This window comes from Copadichromis virginalis, linkage group LG5 (genome assembly GCF_057382275.1).
Source record: "Copadichromis virginalis isolate Kocher_CV1m ecotype Utaka linkage group LG5, C_Virginalis_male_GT1.1, whole genome shotgun sequence".
Taxonomy (NCBI): domain Eukaryota; kingdom Metazoa; phylum Chordata; class Actinopteri; order Cichliformes; family Cichlidae; genus Copadichromis; species Copadichromis virginalis.
Genome location: NC_140622.1, coordinates 27,818,324 through 27,840,660, shown reverse-complemented (window position 1 = coordinate 27,840,660; position 22,337 = coordinate 27,818,324). Strand labels below are relative to the sequence as shown.

Genomic DNA, 22,337 nt, shown 5'->3' with positions numbered 1-22,337 from the left:
GTTCACCTCTGGCTGTTAGAGTGAATCGACTCAAAAGGTCTGCTTTGCATGCATTTTTTTCTGGATAATCAGTCACTGTAGTTTCATATAATCTTAAATTTAGCTTAAGTCCATCATTTGAGGTGTCAGCAGTTCAATTAAAACAAACCAGAACAAATCAAATGTATACATTTTCACAAAGTTGCCCAACTCCTTCTGCTGCTGTACTGCTACAGCTGTGTACCTGTGTGGGACGTCCTCCTCAGCATATTTTACAGCCACCGAGTACGGTCCCTCCACAGACGGCGTGTAGGACACTGTGTGAGTCCCGTCTCCATTATCAGTCACTTCCGCAGGCTCTGCAATGCCTTTGGGAGCAGCGACTGCCACAGCCAGGGGCGCCACGCCGGCCTTCCTGCAGTCCACTGTGAAGGATTGCGGGATATTGGCCCTGACTCCTGACGCCACTCCAGGACCAGAAACTTTGACCTTACTAGAGTCCACCACATCCTTAACTGGGACCTTAAATGGACTCCCTAAGTACAGAAAAATAAATTAGGTGTAAACACAACTAGCAAGACTCGTAGCAGAGCGTGCTGTTTGACACTTTAATGTTTGTAGCACATGCAGCAGAGACATCACAGACATGTAGACAGATGTGCAGAGTGAAGCCACCTCTTAATAAATGCTAATAAAATGCACTCCTAGATACTGGATAACTGTCTGACAACATGTCTGAATCACTCCACAAATGCAAAGTTACAGAGATAACAGTGCTGCAGTATCTGCTGAATGACTCTGCAGAAACAAAGTCATCGCATAAAAGTTGTCAAACAAAGAAACATGAGAACTTTTCAGACCACAGTCGAAGAAATTTAAAACTGACATCTTTAAAACATTAAGCCAAAACCCTCAACATGTCTTCAAACAACCAATAACAGCATTTTTGTAATGTCAACTAAACATTAACTGCACCTTTTATCATTAGCATCTGTTTATAGGTACAAATGAGAGAAAAGGCAACAAAGTGTTATTAAAGTGACATTAAAGATCTTTAAGAGATGAACGCATGTGAAACAGCTTAGTGAAGCTGTGCTAAATTAGTTTATTCCTGTTTTTCATGTTGATGAGAACCATTCCTCCTCCATTCATGAGCCTTCTCACATTACCAGAATTAAGTCTGATTAAATTCTTCTCTCTTTCTGTTGTCAACAAATCTCAGAAAACTGACCCAAACCATCTGGATCCAGTTCCTGTTTATCTATGCCACAGAGCTCCACTGTGGTCCAGAAATACTGATCTTTCCACCCTATTTTAACCAACTCACACACAAAAGACTCAAATGTGATTAACTTGCAGTTGAAAATTGTCTCAAACAAATGAAATGCCTTCTCCATTCACTCCTTATCCAACTTTGAGTTGCAAGGGCAGCAGTCTAAGCTAAAGGTCTTAAGATGAAATACACTCAAAGAAAGTTGTTTTATAAACTACAAGGGTTGTTAAACTCAAACTCTTCAGGATGCTGAGGTGTTCCCTAAACTAGCTCAGAGAAATAATCTTTCCAGCGTGTTCTGTGTCCAGCGTGGACATGCCTGAAACACCTCACCTGGTTTACTCTGAACTGTTTCTGAATGCTTGTCTTTCCATTTTTAAAAGGTAGGGTTTTTCCTGCACGCTTTACAGGTTTAACCATCCCCTGTGCTACAGCTTATTATGCTAGTAAGGGAACCAAATTAATAAAAATAAAAAAAAGATCATCTCACCAGGGATGTGTTCTCCTCCATAGGTGATGTTGACGTCGTAGTTTCCTGGTGTGAAGGGAATGTACTCCACACTGCAGCTGCCATCTTTGTTGTCTGTGCAAGACATCTTAGACTCTGATGGACCCTCCACAGTGATGCCAAGGCCACCAATACCTGCCCCTCTGAAGGAACACCACATCCAAATTATTTGTACTTTAATTATCTACCAAAATGTTCAAATGTTTGCAGATGATACAGGATGATTTACATGATTTGATTGCCAATTTTGTCATTTGCGCACAAATGTTGTGCGCAAATGACAGAATGTTTACCTTTTGTTTGTATTGGCTTAAAAAAAAAGAAAAAAAAAAGAAAAGGAAAAAAGACTGAAACAAAAAGGCATAATGCCTCGTCACACATGGTGCATTTAAAAATATAACCAAAGAGTCTTAAATTAAATATTCCCTGTAAAAGTGTAGTTTCAGTTTTCTGTCAGTTAACTATAATCTTTACTGACTCATACAGTTATCTACTTTATTGCTCCTTATTTATAAGGATATATGTGCATACTTTATTGCCCAGCAGTACCTGGTGAAGATGTTGAAGTTGTTGGGCTGGTCAGTCAGGCCTTGTTCCAGCCCGGGGCCAGTAGCCACCACCCTGCTCGGGTCACATCCCTCTGACACAGAAACCCTGAATGGGCTATTGGGAACTGGAGTGTCATCATACAGAACCTGGACGCTGTGGACGCCTAAAATAAAGATTGACACAAATGAAACGGACTTCACAACAAAAAGGTTTTATGTTGAGCAGTTCAGTTCTGACTGGATGCGTTACCATTTTCAAAAGGAGTGTACTTGACACAGTAGGTGCCATCGGCCTTGTCTGTAACCACACAGTCTGTCAGAGCTCCAGACGGGTTCTTGACCGCCGCCTTTATGTGGTCGCCACCCCGCCGGGTCAGAGAACGAGCATCCACTGTGAACTCTGTGGTGGCTTCTCTGAAAACAGCTGGAGGGAGGGAAACAGAGGAAGGCGTGTTTTAAGCAGAACTCTGACTGGGCACAAGAGGTTTTTTGATCATCACCAAACTTACTCAGGCTGTCAAGTCATCTCTACCTGTTGACTTATGAAGGAGTTTTATCAAGTTGGAAATTACCCCGATATCACAAAGGGATTTAAAAACTATACTACATAAAATACACACAGTCCCTCAACGCAAAATTCTTCAATTCACAAAAAATGAAGAGAAGCATTGAATATTAACACTTCAAAGTTCAGCACAATAGTGGAGTCTCTCAATTAAACCCAGTCTGACATAAGCCATTTTATCTCCTCCCCCTGTAAGGCCACCCTATTTAAAAAACTGTTTTGTGATTGGCTGCCCCTCAATTAAACATAAGCAGGTGGGTGGAGCTTATGTACTCTCAGCCGTGTGCTTGGGATGATCATATTAGGTTCATTAACCACTGTAGCGAATGCTATTAAGTTGTATAATTCACTTTCTATGACTTCTAACTTGTATAATATTCAACTGTGCAGGATAATGCAAAGCAAAAGAAACCAAACAGGAAAAAATAAACAGTACTGCTCAACTTGAACACCACTCATTTAATTATTCTTCCTAAACTGGATTTGTATCAAACTAAATATATACTGTACCTTGTCCCTCCACTCCAGGTCCAAACACTTTGACTTTGGAGGTGTCCACAGCAGGGTCCGCCATCACCTTAGCAGGGAAACCAGGGACCGTCTTTCCTCCATACTTCAGCAGCAGGGTGTACATGCCAGAAGTCAGAGGGATGTAGGTCACCGTGTAGGTCCCGTCTTTGTTATCCACAATCTCAGTCTTCGCTTTTGCACCTGGAATATGAAATTAGAATTTGTGCTACATGGAGAACCACCAAAATTTTTTGCTTTAAAACAGAAAACCTGGAGTTTAAACATACAAAATCTCACCAATGAACATGTCTGTTGACAAAGCCAAACGACAGCTTTCCAGCCATATTTCATGATATTAAATAAGCTCTACACTTACCCCCTGGTGAGGCATGTTAAAGAAGCAAAGGGGACGAAATGGAAACTTTCTTCACTTGAAATAACTGATCATCAAGTATTCTTTTAAGTCTCTAAATCCCAATTTTCATAAACAGTGAATAATGGCTGGCTCTGCCTTTATTTGAATACAGCTTTTTAAATGTGCTTTTGAACATGTATAACTTTTATATGACTGAATTAAATAGTTACCTGAGCCCAGGCCTGAACCAGTAGGGCTGCTTGGGGGTGAATCTAGCGCAGCCTCCAGGCTGAGTTCACCCGGTCCAGCTTGAGAGCAGTCCACATTTACAACACTGGTTTCCCCAACCTGAAGAGACAGTAACATGGATCAGACTTTATGACTTTCAGGACAGGAGAGTATTTTAAAGGATGAGTCAGACTCTAAAGCAGACACAGGACAGGATGAGATGAGATTAAGGAACTTAAAAAGCAGCACAACTTTCGAACAATGAAAAACTGAACTTGTGCCTATTGCATGAATAAATTCTGAGGAACTTGAAAATTTCTTCCTGGCTGCATTTCAGCAGAGTCCACCACATGGGTGCGTGTGGGTGAATGGGTGGATGACTGGATATGTAAAGCGCTTTGGGGTCCTTAGGGACTAGAAAAGCGCTATATAAATACAGGCCATTTACCATTTACATACATATTGGCTGACCGGGTGTCTCAGTTCATGTGGGACACCCTTTTTCATTCCCTAGTTAGTCACACATTTTGACTGGCACTACTTTTCAGAAGTCACCACTTCACACACACCTTCCCTAAACAGAGGAATGAATCCACTGGCTGTAAGAAAAGCAGGAAAGGCTGCCATCATGGATCAAGTGCAGGTCAATTTGTCACATTTCTCGCTGCTTGTAACACACCCAGTGGAGGAAATTACACCATACAGTCAAAAGCTATGAAGATTTTTGCGCAATATGACGGAAACTCCCACTAAGACTGGAAAATGCTGCTACAACAAAGACTGGAACATATTACTGGGTGAAGTGGGGAGGAGGAGGTGGTTCTGCATTCCTACTGAAACCCAGAGATCACCACATAAAAGAGCAGCTAACTTTACAAATTTAAGATTAACGAGCCAAAATTCTGAGCTGCAGAGAAATTCAGAAGCAGTGTTGTAGCAGCATATTTGTTGCACTCATCCAGATTTCACTCCCCCCTGCAGACTCACCTTGGCTCTCTTCAGGCCCGATCCTGAGGCAACCACCTTGGAGGGGTCAAAGGGCATCTGGATGTCAGCTCTGAATGGCGATCCGGGGATGTGGACATTCTCAAACAGGATGTTAACCAGGTAGTCTCCAGGCTCTGTGGGCAGGTAGGAGACTGAGCAGGTCCCATCGCCATTATCTGAACATTCGATCTTGGCCTCGGTCGGCCCCTCCACCGTCAGCCCCAGACCTCCAGTGCCGGCACCTTTGGTGTCGATTGTGAACTCAGCCAGGTTCCCCACTAAGCCTCCCTTCAGACCAGGACCGAAGGCTTTCACCTAAAACAAGATGTAACGCATTATTAATCATAGAGGTGTCTAACATGTTAAAACAGACCAAGTAAAATTGTCAGCTTACAGAACAAACTGATATTACCTTGCTGGGGTCTGGAGGCAGGTGGGCCTCCACAGGAAAGGGGCTTCCTGGGATGGGGTGTCCATCATAAGACACGTTAACAGCATACACTCCCTCCTTTGTGGGGGTGTAACGGACCAAACTGACATCTGCTTTACCGGGCTGAGGCTCAACTTTACAAGGTACTGCCTGCTGACTGGGACTCAGCTAACACCACATATGCAGAAAGAAAACAGATTTTCCAGAATTTAAAATTTTTGGAAAAAGTATTTTCCTTATCCAACCTTAATAAAAAGACTGACTCTTACTAACAGTTATATTTTTCCCCACACAGGTCAATATGAGGTTTCTCTGACACTCACCAGTTCTACCACCAGGTGACCTTGACCTCCAGCACCCTTTGTGTCCACCATGAACTGCTGTTCCTGGTTAACCTCCACTCCTGAAAGACATTAGTCACTTATAAGTGGCTGCTCCTGAAGTACCTAGAAACTTTCTGTTAACACAAAAACTGGTTTCAGGCCCTCTAAGGTATGGAGGCCTATCTCCCCCCACCACTTCCCCTGACAGACGCCCTCAGACATCAGTGCATTGGTGGTTCTTTGTGTCCGGGGGTGGGCGCCCGGGTACACACCGGCTCACTCCTTGGTGGCTGCTTATGGCCTGGAGCCTGGGGCTCGCTCGGGCCACTTCGGGGGGTGGGGTGCCCTCGGCCTCTCGGCCCGGGGCTCGGTCACTCTGGCACAGCTGGCTGCCGGCGGAGCTCACGGGCACATCACTGCAACTCCCCCTGGCTTCTGCTCCGCGGCTGCTGAGTGAGCCCTCATCTGGGACTCTCCTCAGCTCTTTCTGGGACAGTGGCACGGCTGCCCCTCTGTTGGGCTTCCTTGGTCTCTTGTGTTCTGGGGGCCTCTGGATGTCTGGAGTCTTGCTCTCCTCCATACCTGCTTCATGCCCTGGAGGACGGGGCTGTGGCCCCCCCACACCCTCTAGCAGATCATTACATGAAGGAACCTTTTAAATACAAGCGCGCTCATGCTCACAGGTGTACACACGGGTGCTCACACACACAAACGACACCCTTTTTGGCTCCCAGCTCAAAGCACAATGTGCGCTGTCGATCTTACGTGCTGCACAATAATGTTTAATATTTACCGTTATATTCCCATACATCATTGCGATGTTGTTTATTGTATTGCTCTTCTTTTTTCTTCTGCTCGTTTTCTTTTTTCATTCTCAACAGGTGATCGATATATGTATTTTTTGTCTGCTTATTTTGTTGGTTTTTGTTTTTTGCCCTTCATCCCCGTCCCTCTTCTCCGCTGTTTTTCTTCCCCTCTTTCTTTCCCCAGTCAAGTCTGTCCCGTATTTAGCAAGTGAAAATAAAATAAACTATAAAAGGTGAATCAAATAGACCATTACGGCAAGGCTGGGATGGTCCATTTGGTAAAGTAAATCCTTTGGGCATCTTTCTTTGCCTTTAGACAATAATTCTGATGGCAAAAGAGCCAAACGGCCAAAAAACAAAAAAACAAACACTAAAACTGATGACTGATAGAACGGGAGCTCAACATCCAGATCACTCTTGTACAATTTCTGTTGACTGTCACTGTAACTTTAATTACAGTCAAACATTTGTACAATGCTTAACTTTGATTTCATCTCCGATGAAAAGTACTCATCAATTCTCATTAGACCCTGGAAGCAAAAACAAAAGAAAAACAAAACACAAAACCAAACGACTCATGTACCAGAAATGGGAAGGAACCATCCTGAAGTTCCTTGCATGTTATAAAAGAACCAACAGCAAATCTGCAGATATTCTTTTTTTGCAGAAGCATAAGCAGTCATTTGTTATGCTTTACTGCTCATGTCAGAAAAACAAAATCTTTTATTTATTTTTAAGATATAACTTGTGTTCTTTCTTTGCCAGAGAACTTTTCTAAACCGTTGAGGAAGTTAACAGAAGAGGAAGTCAGCTTACTTCCATCCATGTTATCCACAGTGACTTTGCTGAGGTCCAGTGGTGCAGCGACTCCAACTGTGAAGGGGCTCTTGGCAATGGGGTCGCCTCCAAACTTCACCACGATTGTCATCTCCCCCTGCAAAGAAACTGATCATTTACTCTGGAACAAACACTAAAAGCACTATGTTCATTTACCATCATGACTCTGGACAGTTTGCAAGATCTGTGACACTCTGACTTGACGAACTTTAAGTGTTAAGTGCCAAAATATAAAAAGCACTAGAAATAATCTGATGTACCTGTTGTGCAGGTGTGTACTTGACAGTCTGAGAGTAGTCGTAGTTATCGATGATGTCAAAGTCTTTCACGGGAGAGGAGAAGGTAACGTCCAGCGGTGCTTTACCTGCTCCTTTAGTCAACACGGTGAAATGAGTCGGTTTTCCGCTCTCCACACCTGGACAGAATAAGAGAAGGGGTTACTTGTAATAATGCTCTCTGTATACTGTCACAGTCTCGCCTACAAATAGCAGATCATATCAAGGACTAACCTTTGATTTAAAAGACTGGGCTCAATGACAGATTTTTGTTTAAGACCTATTCTAATAAATTTAATGTCCCATTAAATCCACTCTCTCACCAGTGCGAGCCAGTCCAGGACCTTCTGCTTTGACCTTTGATGCATCATGTGAAGGATCGACTTTGACACTGAAGGGGCTCTGAGGAACTTCCTGTGTGAAGTAACCAGAATAAAAATCACAGTAAGACCTTTTTTTCTTAAAAGTGGACATTCTATAGCATAGCTTATGCAGCGAAAAGAGAAAAGCCCAAAAGGTAAACACATTTATTGGCACGTCATATTTAACGCAGAAAAATCGATGCATTTCTTCATACAAGCCTTAAATCATGAGGTCAAACAGATTTTAAGAGACACTCGCTCTTTTCTATGTTGTGTTTCACCAACATTAGACTTGTCCCGTAGAAAAAAAGTGAGCTATTTCACTAGTGGTATACAAGTAGGAATCAGAGCAGGTTTAGCAACTTAGAAATGATGAAAACATTAAAATAGAAAGATGTCTTTTTGGCACTCATTAATTCATCAAATCTGACTTCAAGCCGACTTAAAACACTAGGGGAAAAATTAGTATTTTATCAATTGATAGAAATTATCTATACTTTGCAGGCAGTTTATGGAGTAAATCATGCTCTGCATTCCACACTCATCTAAATGTGATCACTTCTGACTCCAGACTGTGGACAGCGAGCACTCAGACCAGAGGGCGATCCTTTCAGGAGTGTGTTTGTACCTTGTCAGTGAACAGGACTTTAATGGTGAGCCTTCCAGCAGCAGGAGGGATGTATTTGACTGTGAACGTGTCGTTGGCGTTGGGAATGATATCAAAATCCACGTCAGCCTCTTTGTCGCTGATCATGTTGGCGTCACACTTAATCCCAACGCCGACATCACCTGAACAAACAGTTGACCATAACCATATCGTGAACATACAGTTATGACTCAGACTCCAAATAATCTCATTTCTTGGCCGATGATCGTTTCAGTGTATACACCGGCTGCCACAAGGTGGCGCTGCCTGCTTCAGTTTCTGCTCCTCAGTCAATCGTCTCTTCTCAGAAACACTTCACACCTCCGGGATGGTGCATTGCCAAAAACAATAAGCCACCTGTGCAACACAATCGGCACTCCCTGCAGCACAAGACCCGAGCTATCAATCACAACGGAGGAATTCAGAGTATGAGAGATAAGAAAAGGACAAGAAACCATGTCAGACAACAGAAACTGCCCACCCCTGAAGGGAAACCACTGATAACCTGAAACCACTCCTGAGAAACTCCTCAGAAACCCTTTTTCTTTCTATACAGAGTGTTAGCAGATGACCTTCACAATTCTCTCTTGTCCCAAAGAAAAAGCTCAAATTACCCCACTGCACATACTGTAATGTTTAAGAATTTAATTCTAGAAGATTAAAACAAATGCAGTTTTTATGTGCACACACACACACACACACTTTAATATGAGCATCACCACTGTGGCAAAGTTTTGTGTGTTTTTGGTGTGGGGGGGGGGGGATTCATAAAAGAAGCGTTTCCTGTCATGAAAATGACATGGAAGAAGAAAAATAAATAAATCTACATAAGTGTTACTTTCTCCAGTTTGAACATACTGATACTATAATTTGAAAATAAATAAATTCTAGTAGCATTTGCAAATAATTCTTTTAGCCTTTTAGAGCAGTTTACTTTTTTGCCCCCAGGCTGAATTGAATTTCAACAGCTCTTTTGGCACAGAGCAGAGTAAAAACAAAAAAAAACAAACACATTGTTTGTAACATGTGCATTCACTTTAAAATGAATGTAGCCTTTGAATGATACTACAGTAATATACCCTACACCCCGACCCCCCCTCTCTTTCCTCTGGTATGTCATGGCAATGATCTCAAGGCAGAAACATCCCAACAGGAAATTCATCCATCTGACCCTTCCTGAGTAGTAACACAGGATCATGCTTCATCACCCGCATGCACCGGCCTAAACATGCTCCCCACCACATTAAAAGAATATATGCACACTCAAACCTGAACGTGTGCTTTGTCTCTATTCATTAATGCAGTGACAAATACTAGTCGTCCTCAGACTTGTTTGAAGTGCAAGTTTAGATAAGAGTTCATAAGATGCAGCAGAATGGAAATGAATGTAGGAGTGGGTACCCTCTGATGATGAAATCAGAGGGGAAAAAAAGGAGAAGGCTACTCTCTCGAACGTCACAGAACAGTCAGCGTAACTTGTTCATGGAAGTAGTTTTTCTGCTTCAAATCTTTTCCAGTTGATTCATTTTAGAATATCCAAATCTGAAGTCTGGTGTTGAACCGGCATATTGGTATCAAAACCGGTTGTTTTACGGTTGTGATACTTTGTTAGCTTTTAATAAACTGCTGCTTGGACTGACACTGAAACAGAACACACCTTGCTTACTCCTAACACTCAAACCCCAAAGTTTGTGAAACAACTTGACCAAATACAAAGCACAAAATTACAATTCTCTCTCTCCCCCCCCCCCCCCCAACTCTGGGTCTAAATTAGAAGCTATTATCTTGGTTAATCAGGCATATCTACTCTGTGACACCACAGAAGTACAAGTGGATCCACCACTGTTTAAGGTTATACGTGTTAATGTCCCAGCCAAAGAAAAGCACATCCCCTTTAAGCAAGTTCTTTTGAAGTGTGATAAAACAGTCAGGATTTCCTGTCTAAATGATTCTTAGTGTGTTCGAGTTACCATCTCCAGCTCCTGAACAGTCCACAGTGAAGTGTGTGGGCTCGTTGGCCTTCAGTCCACTCCTCTCCACTCCGGGACCAAACACCTTCACCATGTTGGGGTGGCTGCCTTTACCCACATTTACCTACGGGCACCAACAGGAAGTGACATCACTTATTTCAATCTCCTTAAGGATGTGAGGCAGTCAAATTTTGTAGAAATAAAATAAAATTAAGACGACAATGAATGCTATAATACAGAGAACCACAAGGCTCCAAACTAGATGCACAGCTTTTCATTTTTTAAATTTATTCTTAGCATATTTACTGCAACACATTTCAACATCACGTTTATTAATGCTGGCTTCACACAGCTATAACTTAAGAGGAAAGCAGGTGAGGAGGATTCAATGTTTCCAAAAAGCATCTGAAAGGTGTAGCAATAAACCAGGGTGGTGGCATTAAACAGTGAATTCTCTACAGGCAGATCACATCTACAATGTACACAGTTGTGCAATTTTACTCTAACAGTAAAGAGCATTTCTAATAAAACTAAAAACTGATAATAAAAAGACACTGAATGAAAAGTGAAACACAGTAAATTGCCTAAGTGCAGGTTAACAACTTCACAGGTGCAGAAAACTAACTGCTGGGACTTCAATATGAATTTCTGGCATTTAAAAAGGGGGAAAAGTCCAACTAATAAATGCCATAAATTTACTTCATGATCATCAAATTGATCCCATATGAAACTCTAGTGTCTTGATGTGATATTAAAATTTTACCACCATCATAAAAACTTTTGTTTTTTAAGAAACAAAGTCTTAAATGTCCTTTGTGCCATTTAGATAACATCTCCAGTGCAAGACTGTACAATAATTATTCCACATCACAGCTACAGTTACTGGGTCCGATTCAGGATTCTGACTTTGTTTTGCCTGGTCTTTGGTCACTTCCCCCTTTCCCTGCATTTGCATGTAGCGTTTAGATTTTGTTGTACTTTGTTTTGCTTTAAACAAGAAATCAGTGAACGAGTGAAAGAAAGAAACTGAATGAGCAAAGCCTAAGAAAAAGAAATGAACCAAACACAGAACAACATTTAAATAAAATGTTCATTTATTTTGAAATCAACTTCCACTTGTGGCAATTAAAGTGTTTAAGTGCTTTGTTGTTTTAGTACAGACTGAAATTAAAGTTGGTTTCAGTAAACACGTTAGTTACAGATTTACTGGGAATATTTTAAAACAAAAATGCAAGCACAGAAATCTCAAATGAGGCGCCAACGGAGGGGAAAAAAAACAATTCTGCAAACTTCTAAAAGCTGATTTAAAGGATTTTAAGTCACTACAGATGTTTAAAAAAGGAAATCTACTCATTCTATATAATAAAAGTAGAAATCAGTGCAATGAGTGCAAACAGTTTCTGCAACTTGTGTTTAAGCTGATGAGTGCTCTTTTCAGACTTGTTTTTAAAGCCCAACCCAAGCAGACTGTCAAAGGGTGTAGAGGTTGATTTATTCTGCAACTACTCCAGAGGATTAGTCACAAAAGAAGCCGGGAGATAAACGATACGCGCTCTGACACACAGCAGGCGGCGGTAAACCGTTCGGCTTAGGGAGCGACAGACACCATGTCCACTCACTAGTGGGTAAATTAGACAGCATAAAAAGAGCTGCTAACATGGTGTGGACTTTATGTCGCAGTAAACACTGGAATCAAACTGCTTTAGTCATCCGAGAGAACTTCTAAAAATAACTGCCCAAATAAGTTCCCAGAGGGATTCAGAGATGGACTTTGCACCTTAGATACAATGTGTGTATGGAAGCTGCCTAAGTGAGCTCATTTTGACACAAAAGAATCAACTTTCTGCTTCAGTTTCTGGCTTTTAAACAGATTCTTTACTCCCTCATCTGTAGCTCACCAGCACAGCAGTGGACAGTTTACACTGAGCCAGATTTGAACCATGAACCTCTTTCCCATGCTGGATTCTTTTCCTACACATTTGATTAAAAAGGTGTCACTGCTGTAGGCTCCCAGCAGTGCTGAGAGCTGGGTGCGTCTGTTTGCATTTTATCCACCCAAAGTATCTTCACTGAAATTCGAGAAAGGCGCAGTCAGAACGAGGAAGCCTGCACGCAAGTCGCTGCAGCTCAGAACAAGCCTGCTGAACAATCAGTGACTAAGACATCACAAGGTGTCCATCGGCTGAAGTGATTTATGGACCACCGTGAACACTACAGAAATCAGTCAGGTTGTTGCAAAAGCTTCTGAAAGTCTAGTCTAGCCCTAAACACTTTGAAAGGATAACAGACGTGCAACAAGCTGAATGTCTTTGCCTGCTCTTCATGCTTGCTGGGATCTTCATGAATCTCAGACTCTACGGCAGTTTCTCATGGGACTTGTGTGTAATGTATGTGGAACTAAACTTGTATCAAAGAGAAAGAGCCGATAAACTGCTTCAAAACAAACAGCAGCAACTCAAACAATGATTTCAAAAAGTAAAATAAAAAGGTTTACAGACTGGTTAGTAAACATGAATGGAAAAAGAAAACCTTTTCACTCTCAGTTTTGCCCTGATACTCAAAATCATGGGTCAATTGTATCTGTGTTCAGAATGTATGTTTGATGTGGATGACTTTCACACGTCAGCAACTTTACACTGAAAGTGTGTGTTGATCTCATTAAATACACACATGGAATGAAAAGGTTTTCCCTGAACATGAACACATTTAACAGGAGGGGAAAAACAACAAACATGCTGTTAAAAATTCACTTATCTGAACCTCTCTGGCTTTGCAGAGTATAAATGTGAACTTAAAGAATGCTGTCATTCTTTAGAGTTCATTATTTTGAGTCTTATAATTTCTGGTAAACTGAGGCTAAATCCAAAATCTTTTAAACCAGCTACACCGGAAGGCTTTGACACGTTTATACCAATGATGGGAGTTGCTTTTGCATGATCTCTCCTACATTTTTAGTTTGTCAAAAATGAAAAGAAAACATTTTTCTTTCAATTTTCTGACAGGAAACCACTTTTGTGACTAAGACATTAGTATTTTGCTAATCCAATCCCATTAAGGGTTTTAAAAAAGGATCCACCCCCTTGAAGAAGTCTACTTTTAAATGATAACCAAACATTAGAAATGTAGTTAAATCTTAAGTGCATGTACTTAAAAAGGCTGAATGTAGTCCTGAAAGCGATGTCATCATGAGGCTGCTGCTCACTTCATGCCCAAAATCAAAATCTGAGATGCCAAAAAGCAGCCCTCGTTTCTGTGACATCATTAATACTTACAGTAAAGAGTTTGTTTTTTCTTTAAATCAAAACTGGAGCTTTATCTGTAACCCGAAGAATAAAGTTTGGCTCACAAAACTGATAGTTATTGGTATATAGCACCACAGGGGTCATTACATTGTAGACTATTTAGTGAGCACTGCCTAAAAAGTTTGAGCAAATTCAGTTTAGGATTCTTAAGGGTTATGACCCATGAATCTAGCTGGTTTATATGGTGAGTACTGACATTTTGGAGATGACTGCTGATACGTCAAAGCTGGTTTGTAGCTGGGATCAGAAAGGTTCAGGTGAGTGATTTTCAGGTGGGACTCAAACCCAAAAAGTGTTACACAAAAAAAATAAAAATGCATGGACAGTGCAGAAGACTGGTTACATCAAGAGTCTACATAACAAGTTTTAAGATTAGGGGTTTTAAGTGATAATGTGAAGGACAAACAGCTGTTACAGTGACAACATTACTATGACGGAGTTCATTAGAACAGTGTAAACTAAAACATTTGAAAAATCAAAAACATTTCAGCTTCTAAATTTTTGATCAGACACGAGATATTGATTCCTTCCTCTAACAACCATCTGTTGATGATTGTGACGCTTTACAGATACACGCTGAGAGAAAGGTTTGCTTCCTTGACGAAGAAAACAAACTCACTAACCCAAACTACAGATATCCTCCCACGTCCAACTGAACACATTTATGAAGGTATATTGAATACCAGATACTTGAATGTAAATGTAATGAGCAATCTACTGAGTTACAGGCTTATCCATGCATCTCAGTTTACCATTTCTTCATGTGAAGTGTTTAATTCTCATAATATTTAAAGTTTTTCTTAAATTTTTTGTTGTACGATGAACCTCTGTGCACCTAAACTAAGAGGTGTACCTCTCCTCGATAGATGTAGTTATGATAATCAGAGGCCTCTTAGTTTTGCAGCTCTCATCTGTACTTTTTACCTTCAGCTCTGACTGAACAACTTCTACTCTCTCTGTCTTAATTAAATGCTCTGACTGAACAACCTTGATGCTTTCTGCCATGGCAAGATGCTCAGATTTGGGCAGGGAATTATCATTTCCTGTAGTAACGGGGTTCTGTGATTGGCTGCTTACCCTGAAGGGGCTTTTGGGGATGCTGACTCCCGCCCAGGACACAGCCACGGTGTGCTTGAGAGAGGAGGTGGGTGTGTAGGAGCAGCTATACAGTCCATCACCTTTGCTCCTCATCTTGACCTCCACAGGAAGCCCCTCTGCGTCCTGACAAACAAACAGGAAGTCAGTTAATCAATAGGACAAAGATGGGTACAAAAAATATATTTGAATGAATTAAATGGTATCGTTTTCTCTTGTTATAATGGGAAATCTGATTAAAGTTTCTTTAATTGAAGGATTTGTTATGAAACCATAGGTAACATGAACATAGTTCAATCACATGACAGACAACAGCACCAGGAACTAAGCAGGCAGACAAACTTGACAACCACATCAAGCAAAAGCACATTTCATCCATTTGTTCATTCATTTCCTGGCAGTCTATTCAGCAGGGCTAAGCAGACTCCCACCACCATCTTCAGGGTGACACTGAAGCAGACCCAAAGCAGCAAGTCTTCCCTGGGTCTGATCTCAGGGTTTCACACTTAAAACACCACCACATTGAATTAACAGCTTCAAAAACTGGGTCACCCCATGGCTAAGCAGTTTGAGTGGCAAATGGTCAAAAATGTCTTAACATTTAACTGCACTCACACACTTTGCATGCAACCTGTGAACTTTGATTTAGTTCATCTACATGTAGCTCATAAACCAACATGAACTTCACCATATGATCAAACTATGAGGAACTGGATGCAAAAACGAATTCCACACGTTTATTCCCACAGTCATGTTTGGAAACTTTGTTACAGTAATTAAAAAATATAACTTAAAGGTGAACAAATATTAAGCTAATCTTTGTTTATAATGGTAGGCATTATTGCAAAAAATAAAAAAATAAAAAATAATATATCCTTAAAAGTTTGGGGCAGGATTTCTGCTTCTGACCTGAGCTGTGATGTTCAGAGGTCCTTTCCCAGCATGCTCAGCGTTCACAGTGAACTCGGCAGGCTGATTGACGACACAGCCGCTCTTCTCAAGCCCCGGCCCGTAAGCCTGGACCTGCAAACGCAAAACAAAAGTCATTCCCCAACTTAAGTGTTCATTGTTCAATTAAAAACACCTGAACATGTGCTCGTGTTTGTTCAGAGTCTCATTGACCTTATCTGGGAAGCTAGTGTTGTTATCAGGGATGATCAAGGCCATGAAGGGGCTGTGTTCGATGTCCTCTTCATCACAGGTCACATGGACGGCATACTCGCCAGGTTCTGTTGGCCAGTAACAAACGTCACATGACCCATCATTTTGGTCCTCGCACTCGATTTTGGCCTGTGAAGGTCCCTCGATGGCAAAACCTGAAGACACAGCAGGTTAGATTAAGTTAGTGAGGGTGTAAAGAACTGCAGGTTGGATACATTCAGTGGTAACATTTCAGGCTCAAAATTGCAACCAGTACTGAAGTGGCAACATCCATCTTTTATATGTAGCGTATGATTTTTAACCCCTTCACTTGTTTTCAAAGCCCAATCCCCCTTCGGGAGAAGGTTTATGGATGTAGTGAAGGAAATTATGATTGGTGAAAAGATTTGATGTCTTCTGCTGGTTCAGCAGCAGCTTGATAAATACAGGTGAACCTGAACCAGGTGTGATCACTCACCCAACACTCCCACATCGGTGCCAATGGACTCCACTACAAAGGTGGCAGGTTTACCCACAATGCCTCCTTCCAAACCTGGACCCCAGGCCCTGATCTGCTGAGGCCCCGCCTCCTGACCAACTGTTACTTCAAATGGACTGGAGAGGGGGAAAAAATAAAAATCAGATCACACAGTCTGCTGCTGTTTTGGTAATGTCACAACATATGCATAAAAACAGCATGGTATGTGTGTGTGCGTGCGTCTAAATACCGCTACACAGTTTGAAATCACCCAAAAGACTGTCAACAAACAAGCCAACCACAGTGCCCCACAGGACTGAAACCCGACACTGCAGTTACAGTGTGTGTGCACAGAGTCTGCTGTTCATGTCTGTTGCTCTCCAAATAAAACTGCCTGTGCGGATTTACAGTTTTTCCCCTTTAAATGTTCCACTTTCCCAGTTTTGTCTTAGCCTTTTGAAACTTATGCCCACCAATGGCACAAACCATGACTATGCTTACTGGGCCAAAGAGGTCACTACAAAAAAACAAAAAAAAACAAAAAAACAATGTACCTCTACATACTTTTGAGCATCAATCTTAAAGGGCAGGCAGACATCACTTCAGTAGAAAATTCCAAAATTTGGAAGTCTTAAACTGAAATAATGAATAAAAGCACTGCAGTACAGAGGCATTACGTGAAGGCTGAGGTCACCGGACTACCTATGCCTGGGAGTTTTGCCTCTCGGCTCATCCATCTTCTCCACATCTGGACTTACAGACACTGGTGAGATTCAAGATCAGCTATAGTTTATATTCCTTATATAAAGGAGTTTCTTCCTCTGAGCTTAGCGAGCTAATGGTGAGTGCCGGATGAAACAAAACAGAAACCTGTTAAAGGGGTTCTCAACTCCCCTGCCCCAAAGATGTGAAGGCTGAGGGAAATTTCTGACCTGTTGTGACCTGTGAAGAGGTCTAGATTTTAAGACTGAACTACACACAGTTCAGTTTTATCCCTCAGATTCATGTACATCTTCTGATATATGTTCTTTGCTTCTCAGAAACCCTACACCATTACTAATATTCACACAAGGAAAGAGGGAAGAAAAAAGAAAGAAAAGCAATCTGCTTCACAGAAAGGTGACAAAAAGAAAACGAGGTCTTGAACATGAGGTCTCCTGAGGCCCCAGGAGACCCAGTCATTCAGATCAGATGAGGTAATGTGCTGAGGTAATGCCGTGAAACACGCAGCATACAAGCTCACCTCTTTGGGATGTGCTGACCTCCCCAGGTGATGGAGACGATGTATTTCCCAGGACTGCTGGGGTGATACTCGTAGGAGAACACCCCATCCTGACTGGAGAGCTGCTTCACTGGCTCCTCGACGCCCTCTGAAACCACACACAGATAATGTGATATGTCTGCACATCGTGGAACGGGACAAACTTGTGTGCTGTAATATGAGGCTATATAAATAAAACCGAGTGAGTAACAAGCTTTTAAATCACAGTTGAAATAGCAATGTGACATTTTGGAAAACAAACATCCAGAAACATACAATAGAAACTGAGCCGGTGGATACAACATGAAGCCTGGAAGTTATTTGTCTCTAAAGTCACAGACAAAAAAAAAAAAAAAAAAAGAGAAAAAAAGTAGATCTATGTGGTGTAATGAGGACTGCAGTACTCTACAAACTGAGGCCTGATTCAAACATTATACTGTTTTCTATCATTCCAATCTTGATTTGACAGTAAATTACAACACGTCATCTCATCTGGTTCTTATGTGTGATTAAGACCAGACTACCAGCACTCGGTTCATCCGCCAACAGAGAAAGCATGAAAGTCCTGACCACACCAGGGGGCTTCATGGTGTGAAGTCACTAAACAGAAAATGGACAAAAACTGCAGTGTCTGTATGAAACTGGGCCAATGAGATTCTGAAGGTGGCTCTTTGTTATTAGGTCTGAGCTTATTTCACTTCTCTTAAAAGCTTCTAAGATATTAACCGCACTCACTCGGTCCTTTGACTGTCACTTTCAGTTCTCCACTGCCAGCGTTCCTGGTGTCCACCTTGATATCACCGACCTGTTTGACCCTCAAACCTGACGGCTGGAGACCTCGACCTGTCGCCCTGCACGCTCCCGGCATGCAGGCTGCCAGTGAAGGAGACAGCACAAGTAAACAGGTGATGACTCTTTCATTTAAAGGATTTAAGCTGTGCAATAGATAAATGGGAAAAACAATGTACTCACCGGGGCCCACGTCCACACTGAAGGGGCTCTTGGGGATTCCAACGCCTCCGAAGGTGATTGTGATTGTGTGCGGGCCACCCTGCGTGGGTCGGTAAGTGCAGCGGTACACGCTGTCGCCTTTATCCTCCATCATCACCTCCACAGTGTTCTGCCGACCCTGAGGATCTTTGATCATGGCTGTCACGTCTCCTGTACCGGCACCTACAGTGACGATTTTTTAATATCAATGTTGATTCTCCATAAAAACACCACCTCTGTATGTAGAAACATTTTAAAGAGTGATTTTTCTTCTTGTGTCCGACTGCTCTTACCTGCAGTGTAGATGTCAAAGTAAGTTGGTTTGTTGGCGATGTTGCCCACAGGTTCGACTCCCGGGCCTTTCACTGTGACTTTGGAAGCATCTCCAAGCGCTTTATCCACATTCACCTCAAAGGGACTTTTGGGAATCTCTTGGCCCGCAAACAACACAGTGACCTAGAACAATTTAAAAGTAAATATCTAGATTCTGCTTTAAAAAAATATATTCATAATAATAATAATAATAATAATAATAATAATAATAATAACAACAACAACAAATAACAATATCATAAAAACAACTCGTGTAATTTTAAAACTTTTCATTACACAGCAATGAGAAAAAAACCTGGCATTAATTTTTCCAATAAATCCAAATTAAAAAACTATTTTTACTGGTACTGCATTTTCCAATTAAATTGAATACAACTGTATAAATATGTATAAATTTTCTTTAAAGGTTAATTTCTTAATAAGAAATACATCGAACCACAAATCTTCACTACAGTAAAAAAAGTCCATGTATTTCTGGACTTCTTCACTCAGAGTCGTAGAATAGAAAAACTTGACGTGGTGAAAATTAACACTTTCTAGGTAGGTGACAGTGTTTTCTAATTCCAAAGGTTTGACTAATACACTGCTTTTATCTGCTGGTTGTTTTTCTGTTGTTGAAACATAAGCAAATTAGCGTATTACACAAGTTATAATTCCTAATTAAACATCTGCTGAGAGGAACAATAACCTTTAGGTTTTGTTTTTTTAAATAAATACTTGCCCCACGATACACAGAAAGTGGGTTTCTTCTGTCCTGATTCAATTATAATAACGTGTTCACAGTCAAAACAAAGCCTACCTGGTGGGCTCCCATGACCTGAGGAATGTAGGTGACACTGTACGTCTTCTTGCCCTCGTTAAGCTCCGCATTCAGCTGATCGACACAAATGCAAGTGGATGTCATGCAAGTTTAAGGTAGTTAAAAGGGGGACCAATTAAAAAGTAAAAGTATACACACAGGTCCATGAGTTTAGCGTTTGTGAAGTTAAACAGCTATAAACACAATTTCACTATTTTTTTTTTCCTTAAACTTTGGCTCTCTGGGTTGCCCAGCACAGTCCAAGAACAAAAATGCATATCCATAAAGCAAAATATGTTTATGCCTGTCATTAGATGCTACTCTATAATGCGGAGGTGGATTTTACCTCCTCTCTTGTGCCGTCTGGATGATCCAGGTAGACTGTGACCTGCCCCTGACCCGCGCTGAATGTGTCCACTGTGAAGACAGCAGGTCGCAGCACTCTGTTCCCTGTGGGCTCGATACCTGCAGAGGACGACGGTCAATTCAGGAACTTTAGAGATCAACAAGCGGCACATTTAATCCCAATCAAAACCTTCTGCACACATATTTGAACCACAAACACACAGGATGGATTTACAGTGACATGAGTGATTAAGGGTTCTTCTATGTACACCGTTTGATTTACAGAGTCCAGCATCAGATTCCATAATGAGTGGGTGTACATTTACTAATCTGGACGTACTGTGTTTTAATTGAATTTCACATTGTCACAAACGGGTCTCCGTACTTTTCCCTTTCAAATTGTCCTTATTAACATGCTCTCGCTAGTTCATCTCTGACCACAGATTAAAAGCTCAGCTGAAAGCATTCAAATACTGCAATTTTCAAATTCTAGACAAGAATCCTGTGAGGGAGCAGCTGCTGCAGCACACAGACTGCTCCTGACATAATTATTCATTTTATTATTTTATAAATATTTAAATCTTTTGTCCTTTTGTTTTTCTAGCACAAGCCGTCAGTCTGTAGCTGCTGTGGACGTGTTGGTGTCTGTGTTGCCTTGTTATTAATTTCCTGGTATTTCCTCCTCACTTACAGTCCAAGTTAAAGAACAAATGTTGACCTCACCACCTTGTGTTTGTGTGGATCAGATGTGAGTGCAGCCCATTGTTTAGATTATAGCTGCTTGTTTCCTCGCAGCGTGTCAAGTGCTCAAACACAGTGAGAAAAACAAATTACTGAATCGGTAACCAGATGAACTCGAGTGTTTTCAGAAGTGTTAAAATCTTTATTTTGTGTTGCAAGTTTGTGCGCGTACCCGGTCCGTATGCGCGGGCCTTCTTGGGGTTGAGTTTGGGTTTGAGTGGAGCTCCGGGCTTCAGTTTGGCTTTGGGGAACTGGGACAGGTAGGTCATCACCGACTGTTCGTCCGCACTGGGGTCGATGATTTCCTCTGGAGCGATCACCTGCAATCGCACAAACCGTTTACAGCTGGTCCAAAATAAATAAACCCGACTGTCCCTAGAAGTCAGAACTTGGCTCTCAGTGTGAAGGCAGCTTTCCCTGAGCACTCTGGTTTGGTAAACAGGAAAGCAGAGTCTGAGAGTGTGTGTTTATTTCTACCACCACACATCTCACATTAACATCTCCTGTTCTGTTTAGTTCTTGAGGATGTCATTCACATGTGGTTATCTGATGATGACCAACAGGATTTGTTTGTTTTTTCCCTGCTCAGACACAAGACTGCCATTAAAAGCTGAGAAACTCTGCGCCATCTTCATAATTATGGCAATTTAACTGAAATAAACAAAATGAATTACATTTGATATTTCCTATCGCAAGATAAACTGATACACATAACTCTGACAGATTGCCATTTCCACGTTAATCTGCAGTCATCTCTACATGATATGGTAGCTTCAGGATACGATCTTTTACCAAGTAATCAGTCAGAATCTGAAACTGCGCAGCAACCACACAGGCAGTCAAACTAGATACAAAGGAAAAAGCTAATAGACGAACATGTGATAGTCGAACGAGATTTTGACAAGGCGATAATCTGTTGTTAGTTTCACATTTCCTTCCAATTACGAACCATTTATGCACCAGAGCAGTAATGAGATCCAATGCTGGCGCTGCATGAGGAGATGTCACTTTTTTTTAGCCCAAATTTATTGAGCTGGCTTCATTTCAGGCATCTCTACAGATGAGTTCAGTTCATTCACACCAAACTGGGAAAGCCATTTCCTTCTGCGCCAGGCCTTGTTCATGAGGGCATTGTCATGTGGAAACAGGAAGTGGGGGGGGGCTTTACTGCACCAAGGTTTGATGCATGCTGTTAAAAATATAATGAAGCATTAATATTTCCTTTCATTGGAACCAAGAGTCACTATCCTG

At 41.5% G+C, this 22,337-nt stretch overlaps 1 protein-coding gene across 2 annotated transcripts in view; it reads right to left on the bottom strand.

Annotated features, from left to right (window-relative positions):
* flnba (filamin B a) overlaps nt 1-22,337 on the bottom strand; it is a 63,664-nt gene that overhangs the window by 11,898 nt on the left and 29,429 nt on the right. Inside the window, exons 5-29 of one of the 2 annotated variants that reach the window (XM_085457202.1) lie at nt 21,259-21,406; nt 20,347-20,465; nt 20,001-20,075; nt 19,162-19,324; nt 18,851-19,051; nt 18,614-18,751; nt 17,861-17,987; nt 16,618-16,754; nt 16,122-16,315; nt 15,909-16,022; nt 14,982-15,125; nt 10,603-10,726; nt 8,615-8,775; nt 7,948-8,038; nt 7,610-7,764; nt 7,329-7,446; nt 5,707-5,786; nt 5,366-5,551; nt 4,954-5,268; nt 3,969-4,086; nt 3,384-3,584; nt 2,559-2,732; nt 2,310-2,472; nt 1,743-1,903; nt 224-515 (exon numbers count right to left, since the gene is read on the bottom strand). In XM_085457202.1, coding sequence (XP_085313328.1) covers nt 224-515; nt 1,743-1,903; nt 2,310-2,472; nt 2,559-2,732; nt 3,384-3,584; nt 3,969-4,086; nt 4,954-5,268; nt 5,366-5,551; nt 5,707-5,786; nt 7,329-7,446; nt 7,610-7,764; nt 7,948-8,038; nt 8,615-8,775; nt 10,603-10,726; nt 14,982-15,125; nt 15,909-16,022; nt 16,122-16,315; nt 16,618-16,754; nt 17,861-17,987; nt 18,614-18,751; nt 18,851-19,051; nt 19,162-19,324; nt 20,001-20,075; nt 20,347-20,465; nt 21,259-21,406 — 3,899 coding nt within the window. Of the gene's footprint in view, nt 1-223; nt 516-1,742; nt 1,904-2,309; nt 2,473-2,558; nt 2,733-3,383; nt 3,585-3,968; nt 4,087-4,953; nt 5,269-5,365; nt 5,552-5,706; nt 5,787-7,328; nt 7,447-7,609; nt 7,765-7,947; nt 8,039-8,614; nt 8,776-10,602; nt 10,727-14,981; nt 15,126-15,908; nt 16,023-16,121; nt 16,316-16,617; nt 16,755-17,860; nt 17,988-18,613; nt 19,052-19,161; nt 19,325-20,000; nt 20,076-20,346; nt 20,466-21,258; nt 21,407-22,337 lie in introns of both variants that reach the window. The other variant, XM_085457201.1, reaches the window with a different exon arrangement.